The sequence below is a fragment of the Coenobita brevimanus genome, chromosome 94 (assembly GCF_032717465.1).
Source record: "Coenobita brevimanus isolate Jiangsu-jjx chromosome 94, ASM3271746v2, whole genome shotgun sequence".
Lineage (NCBI taxonomy): Eukaryota > Metazoa > Arthropoda > Malacostraca > Decapoda > Coenobitidae > Coenobita > Coenobita brevimanus.
The window spans coordinates 5,104,463-5,117,421 of NC_137047.1; the positions used below are offsets into that span (position 1 = coordinate 5,104,463).

Genomic DNA, 12,959 nt, shown 5'->3' on the forward strand with positions numbered 1-12,959 from the left:
ACCACCTAAAGGCTACCTAAAAGAAAACCCAAGAGATCAAATGTGGTGCCTGTTAGGTTAGTTACATTTAAGACAATAAAATTTGACAGGCTCAAGATATAGACTAAAAGTAGTATGCTACATAAAGTTTTACTATGATGAAAATACTTGATACTGCTTACCATGCTAATTCCTGACAACTCATGAAGGATGTCTACTTCAGTCAAGCTGAATAAGATCAACTAAAATAATTGCACAAAAAAAGTGTACCACTAACTTACAGATTACATTTCTTCTGTATAAGTTACCCCTCTCAGCCTGGGATGTCATTTTATGGTATAGTATTGCTACCTCCAAAAGATTTTCTTCCAGATTGGAAAAACTTCACCTACTGAATGACTTCAGGAAGGTTGTATCTAATCTCTTCAGCTCAAAGTCTCTCCTAAATTGAGTAAAATCATGCTGAGACAACAAGAATAAAATACAACCAACATAATCAGATTCACCAAGTTAACAGTTCCCAGAAATGACCTTGACAATGATCCAGTCACAACTCATTAAAACTGGTTCTGAAGTCATAAAGACACAACTTCCTTAATGATCTCATCTCATTAGCAACTTGCACTCTCAGAACTTTCCATAAGGAATTGAAAAGAAGAAATATCTCTATTATATGGTGTTCAAAATGGTGACATGCTTTTACTGAATCATCACCAGACAATATTTCATAGGTATGGGGAGACCTCTAAGATTGGGCGGGTCAAATAAAGCCTTAATTACCTCCTTCATTATTGAAGGTCCTTCTGAAGTTAAATAAATTGGTCTGGTGGAAGTATGAACAAAATTTATAAAGATGCAATCATAATGAAGGGATTAACCATATTCCAGGAGAAAAAGCCTCCCTAAGATACAAAAGTTAGGTGGCTATTCCGTTGTTTTCAATTTATTCCAAGTACAACTCACAATGCAGCAAGAGAAATAACATTACTAATTTTCCTGGCACACCTTAAGAGTTTTCTTACACACAGTTAAATGTTTACTACACTTCAGTAAAATCTTGAGTACATTTACAGACTACATATCATAAAGCTTAGTAATGTTGAACAGGTCCTGCAGAAACAAAATACTGCATATAGTCTCAAATATAAACTATATATGTGACAAGTCTGCAGGAATGCTAAATATACCAATTTCTTAGCGTCATTAAGACATATAAGGTTACTTCCTTCAGAAGCATCTTTTCTGACCCAAGCAAATTACCTGTGGTATGACAGCATTAACATACTCACAAAAGCCATTTCACACACATTTCTCATGCAATCATTCCCACCAAATAAAACCAACAAGATTGACACACACCTTTCTTAGTGGAGGGCGTGACCTAATGAAGTCAAGGATGATGGTGTGTGCGTCCTTCTTGACTCGTGGTGGGATGTCTCCATTAACCATGACCTTGTTAAGAGTATATCTGTGGGATGCAGGAGTGGTGTCAGGACAGTAATAACATAACAAAACTGGCATCAGTACTTACCAGTAAAGCAAGGACATAATCATAACATTTACAGGTTCAACACATTATTCAATATAAAAGTTATATTAATAAGTACATATTTATACACCTTATAATGCAGATATCATACTGACCACAAAAGAGTGATGAAAACTACTAGCTTTAACATTCTTTTCCAGTACCATTAGCTGGCAACCATGGCAGAAGTCATAATGCTACCACATTCATATAACCATCCATTCCTTCTTCATCTCATTATCTCTGTCAAGTACCTGCATCTCTCATTTCTCATGTCATACATGTTATCCACTGTCTACATTTTTCACATCACTTACATACTTCCGTAATTTTATCCCTTCTCGATTTGTATATAATTTTCAAGTATCCATTCTAATTAAGATAATTTCTGATTATATATCTGAAAAATCTGCAACTGTTCACCCATCTTTTTCATTCACTTTTTTGTTTGCATTAGAGTGCTGGTTCACATCCTACAATGCCTGCAGAACGATGGAATTTGTTTCCAAGACAATTTACATATTCTGAAGGAGTTTGGTGCATTTAAATTACTCATGATCAAAAGTCCTTCTCCTGATAAAAATATTTTTTAAAATAACCAGAGCAGGCTGGACAACATCTCATTCACAGTTTCCTCCCCTCCCTGACCAGTCCTATTTCACCCATCTCTTTCCCAACCCCTCAAAATTTTATTTCATCGGTACTAATTCAGCTCTTTTCCTCTCCCAACTTTCCTCCATTCAAGCTAACCCCCTCCACCTTTGACGACCCTCCATTACATAAGAATCCTCCCTCAGCTAAAGAAGCAAGTAGGTATTATGTCCAGATTAATACCAGCTGGCTTTGTACAGCTGAGAGAAATACTACTAATCGAAATACTAACCCTTTGAATGATGAAAGTTACATCAAGCCCCTTAGTTCAGAAATCCCCTCAAACTGAATAAAATTGCCTAAAAGTAGCAAAAACTAAGCAAAAATAAGTTCTCTCACTGAAGGGGATAAAGTAATGTTCCTCCACTCCTCCTAGCCTTCTCCCCACCCCCTCATGCCTTGCTTCCACTTACTCTCCCTCATGATCCTCAGTATATCCTGTCTGATCTCCTATTTCCCTTGCTCTCCTTCACCCCCTCCACCAAACATAATCCACCTCATCTCTCCCTAAACTTTCATTATCAGACACAATCCACTCAATCTATCATACACTTCACTTGATTCACTCCACTTCTCATGACCCACCCACCCCCCATGACCCCCTCCACCCTCATGACCCACCCACCCCTCATGACCCCCTCCACCCTCACGGCCCCCTCCACCCCTCATGGCTCCTCCATCCCTCGTGACCCCTCCACCCCTCATGACCCTTCACCCCTCATAACCCCTACCCCTCATGACCCTCCACTCCTCATGACCCCTCCAGCCAGCCATCCACTACCTCCACTCTCTATGACCTCGCCCTCCACACATCATGACCTCTCTCCAAACAACAACCACATTTCATGACCTGTGTGAGCCTCTGCTACCCACCTTCGCGACCTGATGTCATCCATGAGCATCTCGTAGGGGGTGAGGGCATACTCGATGGGGCCTCGTGTGTACTCCAACTTCTTCAGCTTGACTCCGTGGCGCAGTTCCCGCATCACCTGCATCCATAGCCGTGCCTGCAATACACATGTTTCAGTCACCGTGTTCAGTGGAAGGGAGCAATTTTTTTTATTTGTTGCCTTGGTTATATTGTTTTTGTATTTTAATTCCTCAAGAGAAATGGCATAAGCCTTTTGTGTGCTCAGAGTCATATAATACTGTATTAAAATATTGTTGATAATCTCACTGAATTTTAATGTTCATATAATCAGTATTACAGAATATGGTACGGTACAGAGACAACCGCAGCAACCTGGTATTCAATAAATCTTCATTTCAGACAAGCAGTAATGGCTCTTTTGATTTTACGATACAGTTAGGCACAGTGTGATATATAAAATAACTGCAAAAGACGAGTAATCTCTGTCACATATCACAATGGCAATGGACCTGTTGATATCCGTTTCTTCTGCTGGTCAGTGCTCATTGTATCAATATCAGCAGCTATCTATAGACATACACGGGCTAATAATGCTTTCATGTTTGACTGTAGTAAGAAACAACAGAGGGGAAAAATGCATTGATGAAACAGAATTGTGTCAGATCAGAAAGTCCGGACTTACGGCATCAAGGCTTTACTAAAGTTATAATCAGATATTTCAGTTATACTGGCTTTTTAATGACCAAATTATAGGCCTTTCATAATTAAACTGACAAAAATATGCATATAAAGGGAGGCAAAATTAAGCACAGAACATGGGACTACACCCATGTCAAATCAGCTGGCTTGACACTTCCAAGTATCCAACTCTGAGCACAACTAGCTAGTCTGTTCCTCAAGGCCCACCAGTCCTCCTACAGTGTGTGCGACGTCTCACACACAGATAATAAATAAAATATATATATATATACAGTGGCGTTCCTGAGGTGGGGACGGGGTGGGGGCTGTTTGAAGCTGCCCCCCGGGCCCTCAATTGAGAGGGGGCCCACAAAAAGCCTTAAAAATTTATAAGCATTTTTATTAATATTTAAAAATGTATATATATATATCACCCCGACAATCCCGGATGAGATATTAGATAAGTTTTGAGAATTAGGGGGGCTAGGTTCTTTGCGGGGCCCCGCAAAGAACCTAGCCCCCCGGGCCCCCAGATCTTTAGGTACGCCCCTGTATATATATACAGTATATAAGAGATTTAAAATATACTGTATGAAGTCCTGCATCACACACCCTATGAATTTATATTCCCGGCTCAGTCTTCTTAACTTTAGAATTGAAAACAATCTTATGAACTTAATATTTAAGTTTCACAGGCGTAGAATAAATTGCAGTGCATAAACATTCTGCGTCGTGGCTGCAACATACAACACTACAATAACAAGTTTCCGTGACAAGCAATATGGTTTTATATATTCATTGCCTCTTCGAGTCAGAATGCAAATACACCATATCAGAGAGGCTGAATGCAGATCTTATGTCACCCAATCCATTATTTTACTGTTACACATGCAGAATACATAAATGATGATCATCATCTGTGATTAAAATACAATCATGACTAAAGAGAAATTGTGCAACAGTAACAAGACTTCCACAAACGAAGAATGGGCAGCATCATACACAATTCGACAAACGTCAGCAGAACAAGATGGCAGACAATGGTATGCTACCATACTCACACGCTTTAACACTTTGCCTACAATTATCTGACCTCTCAAATACACACAAAAATTTTATGCAGGAGTAATCAAGTTCTAACTGCAAGAATTACTCTCAGCTGAAGACACTGTCGGTGGCCGACCACCGTGCGTCCACAGCAATAATAAAAGGACTTAATTACGGAAGTGAGTATCAAGAGTACGGTATCTGCAGCTATGCAATACAACTACGGTCGATTCTGCAAACAGCCCTTATAGCTGAGGATATCTGTACTGCGGCTCTGAAGACAAAACACTGTAAGGCTATCTACAGGTAGGCCCTGTATATAGTCACAGCCTGAATATCGCCTGTACAATATAACTCAACTGTGATGGAATGGAAACTTGAAAAAGCTAGTGTTAACACTGCAGGTAACAAACCTGCCGCATTCTGACAGGCAGCAGCATCATACAACAAGGCATTCCCTACCGTACTACCAAAAAACACACTATCATAAAGCAGTCGCAGCCACTAGTGGAAAAAAAAAAAAAACGTAAATAGCGGGGGCTGTGAATCAAATCACGTGCAGTTTTATGGCATCACAAAAAAATGCCCGTCCATCACTGTCACGCCCACAATAAACAGAAGAGCAGCCATTTGTGTTTTATATAACTAACTGGTGGGGAGGCTTGCAGTAATTGGGTATACTTGCTGATTATCCTGTTTGGTGAGGAAGCGGCTCGTTGGCCACCTAACTCGTGCGTGACAGGGCGAGTGGGGAGGGGGAGGGGCGATGACCTGGGAGGGAAGCAGGTCGGGTAGTGAGCCTGTTCTCATTTGCGTCAGTGGGCAAAAATGTCGTCGTGAATTCCCGTGCACATAACTAAAGGCAAAATTTGAACATGAGTCTTGCCCTGTCTGCATTCCACTGTTGCTGATATGAGGGAAAACTAGTGCAGGACTCTATTTTGGTCACACTCCAGTAATTTTTGCACGAATGTCTTAGTGATATTGATGACGATGACGATGGCAATTACAATGATTAACTCAATACAATTATTCCTTTATTATACTCTTGATATCTGAAGATGATTTTACTGAGGGGTTTATATACTGTACAGCTAAATCAGACCATCCATCTCATCAGAGGAGTGGTTTTTCCTATGCTGACTAAAATCGTGAGGAGACAGCAAGGATAAATTACAATAAGACGTAGCCGTATGAAAAGGGTTAAAAATACTGCCATTCTCTGATTAACATATCAGTAGGCAAATCTCATCATTACCAGAGTCAATAGCAGTCATTAATACCATCCATGATACTTTAAAATACAATTAAAACATTCATTACGATTTGGGCGTTATTATTATTATTGGTATAATTATTATTACGAGTATCATCCCCAGACGATTCTACTCAGCCCAGGAGAGATCTTGTCGAAATGAAAGGATTAGATACAGCTGTCCTTGACCCCTGCTCAGTCGAATAGGCCCTCCTTTATGTCGACTAAAATGATATGGAAGAAGCAAGAATAAAGTGCAATATACGTCCTGGGGCTGAACAGGTTAACTATATTTTTTCCAACACTCCTACAACCCCACAGCTCCACCTAAAGGCTCGATTTGCAAGTTATTGGTTAATTTACTTTTTTTCCCATCACCTCGAAAACCCTCCAGTTCCAGATTTACACGTTATTGATTTCTATCTCTCTACCTCGAAACTATTTTTTATTTCCCTAATACTCTACAATACTCAGAGTCACATCTCACGTCATTGGTCACTATTTTTCCCAATACAGTGCCACCAATGTCCTACAATTACCACATTTTTAAAATCCCCTAATACCTAACACTTCCATCTCAGGGCTAGATTTACGCATTACTGGTTACCGCATTTCCTTCCGTTACCCCGATACCCATCTGCGAAATACTGGTTACCACACTTTTCCGAATCGCCTACAATCCCCTGCCATTCCATCTCAGCGCCAGATCTACGCGTTATTGATTAGTATATTCATTTAATGCTGCCGTAAACCCAGCAGCAGCAGCCACATCCGTCCATTGTTTGCCATCACCCCCTCCGTGTTCGTATAGTGGCTTTGGATTTGGCTTCATTTAGTCGGAAGAGGAGGAGAGGAGAGGAGGGGATGGGAAAGGAGAGGAGAGGAGAGGAGAGGCGAGGAGAGATGAGAAGAGGGGAGAGGAGAGGGGAAGAGAGAAGAGTGGACAGACAAAGACGAAAGGAGAGCAGTGGAGGGGACGGGAAAGGAGAGGACATAAGAGACGATGTAAGAAAAAAAGGATAGAAAAGAAGTGAAATGGAAAAGTAATGATTAAAAGAAATGAGAAACTGATGAAAGGAAAAAATGAGAGAAAAAAGAAAATTAGAAAAGAATGGATAACAAAATGAAGTATGAGAAAGAAAAGATAGGATTTTAAAAAGAAATGTGATGAAAAAAACATGGGATAAGAAAATACATGAAAAGGAAAAAGACAAGGAAAAAAAAGAAGACAGAGAGAGAGAAAAAAAAAAGACAGGAGGAGAACAGGAAAATATGGAAAAGAGAAGGGAGACAAAATTAAAGAGAACGAGTTTGAAGGGGAAGGAAAGCGTGGTTAAGAGGAAGGAGATATTATGGAGGGGAAGGAGAAGAAGAGGGAGGGAGAGGATGAGGAACAGGAGAAAGCGGAGGAGGATGGGGAGGACGAAGAGGAGGACGAAAAAAGGGCAAGTTTAAAAAATAATGATGATGATGATATTCATGATGATGGTGATGATGATGATTATGATGAGGAGGAGAAGGAGGAGGAAGGAGAGAAAAACAGATGAATTCAAGAAGATGCAGGAGGATAAAGATGAAGGAGAAGGATAAAGATGGAGGAGAAGATGAGACAGCTGAAGAGGGAGGGGAAGGGCGGGAATTAAGGAAGAGAAGGGCTAAATCAAATATTGCGATTCACGAGGGCATTAAAAGAGAACTGCATTGCGGAGGAGTGAGCTGGGGGACAAATGAGGGAAACGTGAGGATGAACGACTGGAAAAAACTTGAGGGAATGATACTGAGACGTGAAAAGAGAAAAAAACGACAGAAGAGAAGAGTTGTAGTGCAGAACAGAGCCAATCATAGTCGAAACCAGAGAGAGAGTACAGCACTACAGAGTAGGAGAGTAAAGCAGAGCAGAATAAAGCAGAGCAGAATACAGATGAGCACAGTGAAGCAGAGTAAATAAAGCAGAGAAGAGCAGAAAGGAGTACATAAAAGTTGAGTACAGCAGGGCAGATATTTGAAAGTATAACAAATTAGGGAAATGTTGAGTAGAACACAGATGACAACTGGAGAGGAAACGAAGGAACGTGAATAGGGAATGAGCAGTTAAATGACCCAAATGAAAGAAAATGAAAGGATATGAAGAAAAAAAAAAAAACAAACGATGAGACTGAGGGAAAAAAAAAAAAAAAAGATTAAGGTAAAGGGGTGAAGACGATGATGACAGAACGAAGGGTACGAAGAGAGAGGAGAAACACCGAGAGAAGACAGCAGGAGGGAGAAAGAGAAAACTGCAAAGGTGCGATTGAAGGGGTATGGGGTGAGGATGTGGGAATGAACAAAGCAGGAAGAGCGAGGGGAAATGGGAAAGATGGGAGGGGAAATGGGAGAGAGGGGAGGAGAAATGGGAGAGAGGGGAGGGGAAATGGAGGGGAAGGAAAGGGAAGTCAAAGAAAAGAGGAGGGAAACAGAAGAAAGGGGTGGGGAGGGGAAAGGAGGAAATGAGATAAGAAATGGAAGGGAGGGAAGAGATGGGAAGGGAATGGAGGAAATGAGAATGGAAGGAAAGTACAAGGGAGGAAAGGATAATGAAGAGAACAGCAGCGAGGTCAACGGGAGAATGGGAAAGGAAAGGCGGATGTTACAAAGAGGGGAAATGATGGGAAACAGATGTGAGACGTAGAAACACTGGGAATAAAGAGGAAAGGTGGGCAAGGAAGATGATATAAAGGTGTGGAGAAAGAGAAAGGGCAGGGAAGGGTAAAAGAGAGAAAGTGAGGAAGGAACAGGATGTAAGGGGGAGGGAGTGAGGAAGGGATAAGCACGGGGGAGAGAGAAAGGGAAGTGGAGAAAGAAGAGAGGAAGAGGAGATGGAAGAGGATGAAAGAGGAGGGGAAAATGGAGAGGAAGCAGAAGAGAGGAAGGGAGGCATACAAGTGAAAGAAAGAAAAAATATAGAAATAGAAGGGGGAGACAGGAGGGAAAGAAAGGGCAAAGGACCAGTAGCAGAGAGAAGGAAGAAAGGGAGGGAGAGAAGGAGGGGGGAAGGGAGAGAAGGAGGGAGGGAGGAAGGAAGGAGGATAGAAATGTGGAAGGGAAGCGATGAAAAGGGGTTAGGATTATCATGAGAGGAAACAGGCGGAGGACTGATGTTTCTCGACTTGAGGGTCATTAGGGCATATAAACAGTTTTGTTAAGGCCAACCCTTCCCCTAGAACAAGACACGCAACAGTCGAATGTACAGCCAGATCCCCTATTGTATTACCAAGTGCAAATGGACGACGGGAAACCAACTGTGTCTTGGGTTCTGACCGGCCCTAGAATAGATATGGTCTTTTATGATGCAAGAAAGGTTGGGAGTAAAAAAAGAGGGAGAGAGAGGGAAGGAGGACATGAAAGTGAGAAAGGAAGGAGAACTGAGGTGAAAAGGGAGGGAGAGAGAGAGAGAGAGAGAGAGAGAGAAAAACAGGTGGGGGGGGGTCAGGAGAGGAGGAAGGAGGTGGAGAACGAAGCGGGAGGACTAGAAAAGGGAGGAAACAGAATACGCTGAATGGGGTGTGGGAGGGGGCAAGAAAAGATGAGGATGGGGGTGGGGGTGGGAGTATCGGAGGAGGATGCGATAAGAGGTAACAATGGGTGAGGGAGTTAGGGTGACCGTAATGACCCCTGATAGCCATCTCTCTCTCTCTCAGCACACACACACAGAACCTCACCAGCGGGAGAGCAGGAGGGAGCTCAGAGGAGGAAGAGAGCAGCGGGAGAAAAAGGAGGGAGGGAGGCGGAAAGAAGGGAAGAATGGCATGCCAGAAGCAGGGAGTGTACAGGGAAAACTTGGAATAAAATGAAGAGACGGAACAAAAAGATGAAAAGAACTGAGGAAAAATACACGAATGGAGTGAAAAAAAAAAAAAATGGAAGGTAAGAGGAAGGACAGACAAGAAAAAAACATACATGAAAAATCGACAACAGGAAAATGGCAACCAAAAAAAAACGAAAGACCAGGAAAAGGACGAACAGGACGATGAGGAAATATGGAAGAGAGGAACGACAGAGTGAAAGGGCATGGATGAAGAGGAAATGATAGTCAGGGTGGAAAGAAGGGGACATAAAGACAGATGGATGAATAGGAAGAAAAAGATAAGCAAGACGGAAAGAGAGAGGAGTATGACAAAGAAAACATAGAGGCTGGATGATGAGAAAAAGAGAGGTATGGCAGAGAGAAATAAGAGGAGCAAGATGGACAGAAAAAGATTTATGAAGGGAAACAAAAAGAGACGAAGGATGGAGAGAAATGATGGGGCAATGAAGGGCTAAATAAGAGAAGAATGGAGGGAAGCGAAGGATGAAAATGAGGGGAGGAAAAGACAGGAAGCAGGACGGGTAAAATGGGAGAGGGATGGGAGAAAAAAAATGAAAGGATGAACGGTGAAGCTGCTGATGGGAGGGAAGGAAGGAGGAAGAACAGAGTGGAAGGGAAAGGGATAGAAAGAAAATAGTGAAACGCAGAGTATGTGGAAGATGCAAAGGAGAGAGAGAGAGAAAGAGAGAGAGAGAGAGAGAGAGAGAGAGAGAGAAATATGGGGTGGATGCGATGCTGAGGATTTGACCGAGATTGCGGGAAGACTACGCAAGTTTGGCTGAGGCGCAAGAAGGAAAAGTAGGGCAAATAATGTAGGCCCAACAGGAAGGAGGCCAGACCACAGCAGGGCTACTGGTGGAGGCGCTGAAGGAGGAAGAGAGGGAGGGAAACCAGGCACCATATTCATAAACTCCCTGGGGTCTTAGTTGTGTATAAGACTGCTTGTTTACATTTTTATTTGACCTCCCACACCTACCAAACGCATCAGATCCAAAGCACAGTGAATGTTAAATTGAAAAATGCCGAAAAACTTAATAATTCTTGATAATAATTGACTGCCATGGAGATTTGTTGTAGAACTTTGCTTATGTCCTTCTAGAATACGCCCGCAGGGAGGAGGGGCGAGGAAAACCAGGGGAGAGGGGAGGGAATCAATGCTCTCACGAAGACTCCAGCTTTTTCCATTTTCTGACAATTTTCTCTTTTTAATCCGACTTTTGGCATCATTTCCCAGAGAGATCATTTTCTTTTTATTAACGCCGACACCATTCACCTCCACACCTGAATCCTCACACTGCCAGTAATATCCAGAAAGACCTCGTATAATCATTATCCCTCAGTTTGCTGGTATCCCTTTCCAGCGTCGCCCTGGAAACTGTGACGTCAAAACCTGGAGGGCCAATCAGAGCTCGCCTTACCATCCCTCGCCCCAGACGCCTCCAATCACAAGCTCTAATCTTCGTGACGTCATTGCCCCACTCTTATCACACACACACACACACACACACACACACACACACACACACACACACACACACACACACACACACACACACACACACACACACACAGCATTATTTATAGATCATACCGTCTTTGTGAATGTGCCCCCTAACCCCCTGCCCCCCTCTCCCTCTTGTGTTACGGCAGACAACACCTGAATGAAATTTTAAGGTGGCCGCCATTAGACCGTCTGAGGGGATCTGTGGGGGGAAAGGCTGTGTCCCTCTGTTGGTATAAATGGAGGCGACTGTGTTGACTCTACGGCTGACTGGATGACGTAACACTTGAAGGGGATAGTCTGGTGCAGGCAGGATAATAAATGATATTCACCTGACTCATGAAGTTCATTTATCACTATAAACTGCTCTGGCAAACTTCCACGTCGGACTTCAGCTATGCGCGTTAATTAAGCATTTTCCAAAGTTATTTTCTTAAACAATTTGTTTGACTCAGTTCCATAATCAACCACGTTTACTAATTAAATATCAGTGACCTGACCTCTTTACCCGCCCTACTTATGCCAACACCACGTTAACTCTTCATTTAAGTAATGTAATATATACAGCACAATGTGTGTGAGGTGGAGGGGGGAAGAGGGAGGGGGAGGCCGAGGATGAGATGGAGGGATGGGGTGGAGAGGTATATGAGAGAGGGGGGTGTGAGTTGAGAGCAAGGCAGTGAAATGGCGGGGGACAGGGCGACTTGGAGGCGATTTGTTTGTGGCCACCCCAAACGGGATTGAGGCGTCTGGCAATAGATAAATAGATAGACAATGTGTGTGTGTGTGTGTGTGTGTGTGTGTGTGTGTGTGTGTGTGTGATCAATTACGGCCATAGTATATTTGCCTAAGAAAACGAAAATTTGCAGTGATAAGACTTTCACTTGGACTACGTTTAAGGAAGAGTGGAACTCCATTAGGCCATCCCCAAAGGGAGAGGGGAAGAGGATGAACTGTGTTTGTATGCCCTCTCAATAATAATAACACAACCCACTTATACCAACATGTTTCATCCGCATGCACTGCACTTTACACATTTATCCACACTTCCTCTCCTTACACACACTCACACCTACACCCCATTCACCTACACCCTCATCCACACGAACTTTCCCCAACACGTTCACCCATACGTCTCCTACACATTCAACCACACGTCTCCCTACACACACGCCTACGCACCCTCTACCCTACACATTCACCTACATACCTACAAAACACCTCTCCCTGGTTCTTACACACTCATCCAATCCTCTTTTTCCCAGATGTATTCGCCAACACCTCATCCTCCTCCTCCTCACACACACACACACACACACACACAACGTTCCTTCTTGTTTTTTTTTTACGTAGAGACTTGGAAACATGCAGCCAACCACCCCTTCGCTATAGTGGGTTTTCTTTTTTTCTTGTCTTACTACTTCCCATGCTGATGCTGTTAAATTGCTAAACCATCACTCCAACATAACATTCCCTACTGCCAACACTTCAAGGTATACCGTACTGCATACACCCCACAACACCTGGCTCTCGCTCTACTATTCCACGCTCACATCAACTTCATCGCCTCACATTACTGTTATTTCATCATTACTTGACCGAGAC

The 12,959-nt window shown here is 42.7% G+C and overlaps 1 protein-coding gene across 1 annotated transcript in view; it reads right to left on the reverse strand.

Moving 5' to 3' along the window:
• Nucleotides 1–12,959, reverse strand: part of spir (spire type actin nucleation factor) — a 315,119-nt gene that overhangs the window by 95,455 nt on the left and 206,705 nt on the right. Inside the window, exons 7-8 of the mRNA XM_080282611.1 lie at nucleotides 3,032–3,165; nucleotides 1,339–1,447 (exon numbers count right to left, since the gene is read on the reverse strand). Coding sequence (XP_080138737.1) covers nucleotides 1,339–1,447; nucleotides 3,032–3,165 — 243 coding nt within the window. The remainder of the gene's footprint in view (nucleotides 1–1,338; nucleotides 1,448–3,031; nucleotides 3,166–12,959) is intronic.